At 41.8% G+C, this 4,558-nt stretch overlaps 1 protein-coding gene across 1 annotated transcript in view; it reads right to left on the bottom strand.

Moving 5' to 3' along the window:
• The window catches only part of KCNK13 (potassium two pore domain channel subfamily K member 13), a 46,432-nt gene extending 42,038 nt beyond the window's left edge, over positions 1-4,394 (bottom strand). The window contains exons 1-3 of the mRNA XM_031064493.1: positions 4,284-4,394; positions 3,202-3,340; positions 635-697 (exon numbers count right to left, since the gene is read on the bottom strand). Of these exons, the coding sequence (XP_030920353.1) occupies positions 635-697; positions 3,202-3,340; positions 4,284-4,394 (313 nt within the window). The remainder of the gene's footprint in view (positions 1-634; positions 698-3,201; positions 3,341-4,283) is intronic.
• Positions 4,395-4,558: the final 164 nt, after the last annotated feature.

Here is a 4,558-nt window from a genome sequence, read left to right on the forward strand (position 1 = left end):
CTTTGTGACACTTTTCAGAACTCCTTCCTTCACTTCATGACACAGCTATAACATGGACACTGCAGTTGTTTCACCCCATACAGACTTTCCCATTAGCAAACAACACTTCCATGAGCAACCCTCTCTATGAGGCTGCTTAAAGGAGATGTATAACTCCTTCTATCCCTTCTGTACAGTACACCATGTGGTTGCTCATTGCTGTCTATTATAAAAATCCCAGCCTTCACTCCAGGCAATTTTATTTTTTGGGCCTCAGGTAATGTACCAGTTGACAAATTTCTTTTCTCACTTTGTATCCAGACTTTACACCTCCAGCCCAATTTGCTGCAACTTTTTGCAGAGAGGAAGGATGCAAATTTTAACAATTTCTCCAGAAAATGTAACTCATTTTGTGAAGATGATATAATTTCCTCCTTTGCCTCACTGCTCACACAGTTCACACAGAGAAGACAAGAAGCAACAGGTTCAAATTGAAATACAGGAAATTCCATTTGAATAGGAGAAAAAGACCCTCTTATAATACGAGGTTGGTCAAACACTGGCACTAGGTGTCCTGAAAGAATGTGGAGTCTCCATCAAGAGAGATACCCAAGCTGCAACAGGATGCAGCCCTGAGCAGCTGACTGTCACTGGCCCTGCTTGGAGTGTGGGGGTTGGGCCAGACAATCTCCAGAGATCCCCTCCAACTTCCAGCGGCCTGTGAAAAGGGCAGGAATATCATAAGTCACTTTGAGAAGTTGCTTCATGCTATGTGTTTTTAACAAGGTACATTTTATTCCAGGTCCCTACTTCTTGAAGGCACTATTGTGCCAAGGTACCACAGAAGTCCTAGGATATCAGAGCACCTGATGATGACTGTGACCCTACAGTCTAAGGCTGCTGAATACCCAGAGCCTACCTAATATGTCTCTGTATAAAACACATAAATATTCACTGAATTGAAAATTGAGACTTAATCTTGTTTTATTTTCTGGTCTTCAGGTGTTTTATTAGGCCATGGAAAGTGGAATAGTTTCAACAGAAAACACTGAGAGTCCCACCTTGAAATTATTCCCCAGACTGGTGGGCAGGGCACTTGGATGAGACACAGGAATTGCTTCAATTCCTGACTGAGAAAGAAGTGGCTTTAAACTCTTCCATCTTGAGATATTACTACTGCCACTTGATTTTTAGGCAAAAGGGACACTACACTATGTGACAAAGGGTAGATTGAAAGCAAAGGGAGCTTTTAGAGGAGCCCACTGGACATGTGTGGATTAGTTAGGCATCTGCCTTAATGGGATTGAGAGGCTTTGACACCATCTAATTCCTTGGGATCGCTTCCTGGACAGTCTAGGCAGTCTCCTAGCTGGGCAGGTATTTGTGGTTATGTTCCTTCACCCCTGACGTCTCCCTTACTGCAAAGGAAACTTTAGTAGTGGGTCACACTGGACACCACTGCTCAAAAGACCCATCAAGATTAGAGGTTACAGGCTGAGCACTGATAGGAATAAACACTTTTATGGAACAAACCCTTTAATTACTAACCTTAGAAATTCATTATTTTTACTAGTTCAGGTCTGTTTAGCTTTGTATTTTCTTGACAAATGAAAACAGGCTGGTTAATTTTGACCTCTTGACTTGATGCACTGATACCATGTTCCAAAATCCAGGTGTCTAACATTTTATGCAAATCTTAATTAAAAAGACAAGATTATTCCCTTAGTTACTGCAAAACTCTACTTTCCTTTGAAATACATTATGGTATTTCTTTCTAGCTAAAGCAGGAAGCAGTTGATGTGACAAGTAATGTTTGACTGATGCTTTAGCAATAAATCAAAATGGCTAGGTTCACCTTATTTACTCTGGAAGATACAAATTTATTCTGGTGGAGTAGCAAAATAATTCCTATTATGCAAAAGAGAAAAAAACCCCACAAAGTTTATTTAAAAAAAAATTTGTTTTTACAGCAACTTATCTGCTAAATATAAAGCTTCTACACCAGCACATAGTACTGAGTGTAGAAGGTGAGCTGATATTAAGAATATGTCATAAGCACCTATTCCTAAAAAACTGTTTTTAACTGAAGACATCAGATTTTATTTAGCTGAGGAATGTACAGAGCCACCAGGAGTATAGACTGAAAAACACAAGAAATAAGCCTTCATACTTTCCTCAGAACTAGCAAGGCTGCAGCTAGAATAATATATTAATATTGGAGCACTGTACTAGGGCATGAAAGAAGATGTGGGCTATTTGGAAAGAGCTGAGAAGAGAGACAAAATACTGATTTTAGAGGTGTAAAACAAAATCTATTGTTAGGATGCCAATATGGTTGATACAAATGAGCGTGTGGTTGCCTGCAGGAGAACACTGCTGAGTGGCACATCTGAGGAGACCTGGTCAAAGCACAATCCTGAGAATGCCTGGAGAGCCCAGCCTGCAGCACAGTCTAAGTTAAATCATTGAAATGCACAGTCAGTCCCACAAAGCAGAAGTTCTACTGAGAAGATTAAAAAAGAGACATGCTATCGATATGATGAAGTGCAATGCTGCTGACAAGATTAAGAAAGAATGATGTAATTCATAAACCCACTGAGAAAGTGTCATCACTGATAAGACTGAGAAAAGCAATGTCAGGTCAAAAGAAAGGACAGGATGTAAACTGCAGAGTCTCCAGACCATACACAGTCTGAAGGAAAACGGAGTCTTGAGGACATTTCTGCAGAAACATTAAGGGAGCTGTAAAATATGAGCAATGGAAATCAGCAAGTCATAGAAACTACCAAAGTGTGAGTGGGTAAGTGGATACTTGTGTTTGTGATCATCTGTAACTAGCGGGATCACAGATACGCTTCTCTCCTTAACAATCTTATATAAATAAGACAAAAGTTAATGTAGAAATACTGGCATCAGTTAACACCTGTGAAAAGGAACCGCATAGCTGCAAAGGGAGTTACAACACTGTGGTTTTCTGAACTGAGAGATGGGACACACTGACAATGGTCTTTGAGTACCTAAGAGGTCGTTCTCGGAGTTCAAAGGATGGCAAGAGAAAAATAACACAAGTCACTGAACTGCAGTAAGGCAGACATCAGGAAAACCTCAGGGTAATAATGCACAAGGCTGGGTTCCTTGCTGAAGCTGTGGAATCTCCAACAGTGCAGGTCTGAAATGGCATCTTGGACAAACATCACAAAAAAAAAGTCCCATATAACTGACCATCTCTAGGAATAGATGCAAAGCAGGTGGAACTCTTGAGATCTGGTCCAATCTGATCTGATCGTTTTACTATGATCTTATGGCTGTAGCAAATGTTCGCATAAACTCGCTTATTTATTTTGATCATACAAGAAGCACACTTCAAGGGACATGTTATAATGGCAAGCAAACTACAGCAATCCACAAAAATGGGCTTAACAATAATAAATTATTTTCAATTGCCAGTTCAGCAGAACACTGAAGCGCAGTTCTTGGGTCTTAAAGTTCTTTAGGTCTAAGGACACAAACTACTCAAATCTTGAAGCACTGACAAGATACAAAACCAGCCCAATGACATCTTTAACAATAGAATAACCCCAGACTTAAAAAAACTCAGTATTAGAGGGGAGTATGCTGCAGGACAGGGCAAACTCTTATACATCCCACATAAAGCAAGACATGTCTAATCTCCTCTACAGAAAAAAAACCCCAACTAACTGTTAGTGGAGATTTCCTGAAGAATTAAATAACCATACCACAATGTATATTTCATTCATGGAGAGGGACTGATGTGAACTGGCTATACCATTACTAAGATTTAATGATCCCATTTGTCACAGTGATAACTGCATACAGATTGCCTGTCTTTAACTAAAGAAAGCTCACTTCCTCCGAGGCTTTTAGCTGTCTGCAAATGCCTAAATGAAGCCTTTCTGTTGACACCCGTGGGCTCCCTGGGGTGCTTATGTCAGTTCCTGGTGCTATCTCTTTTCATCTTAATGTACACCTGTCGGACTGCTCGGATTTTCTATTCAGTATCACCTTCCCCTGAAGGCTCCTTCAGCCTGAATAAACTTGGGTTTATTCACAAGTGAAATAAACTGTGCCCACCGACTTGACCGCTCTGCCTTGAAAAGTCTGAAGGAGCAAAAAGCCGAGTGGTTCAAAACCCAATCGTTGTACACTTTGCAGCTGGACACCACAAAATCTATAAGGGTTCTTGTTAAGACCAGACGATCCTCAGAAAGGGCCCTGAGCGTACAGCCTATGAAAACACCAGATCTAAGATTTTCTGTAACATTTCCCAGAATTTAAAGACATACAGGACTGTTTAAAGCTTTCGGCTTTGGATGCGACTGGTCTCTCACAAAGTCTACCACCGTATCCCGAGGAGAAGTTGATCCGCGCAGGCAAATGACACCCGCGAAGAGCATCCTTGTGTCCGCTGCCCTGCCTGCCCGGAGCTCGGTCCCCAGCGCCTGCCCGGAGCTTCCGCGGCGCTCCCTGAGCCGAGCGCTCCCCGCGAGAGGCGCGCCCGCGGCAGCGGCTCTCTGAAGGAAGAAGGCGAAAAAAGGAGCAGCGAAGAGACAGGACCGTG

The sequence above is a fragment of the Geospiza fortis genome, unplaced genomic scaffold (genome assembly GCF_000277835.1).
Source record: "Geospiza fortis unplaced genomic scaffold, GeoFor_1.0 scaffold54, whole genome shotgun sequence".
NCBI lineage: Eukaryota > Metazoa > Chordata > Aves > Passeriformes > Thraupidae > Geospiza > Geospiza fortis.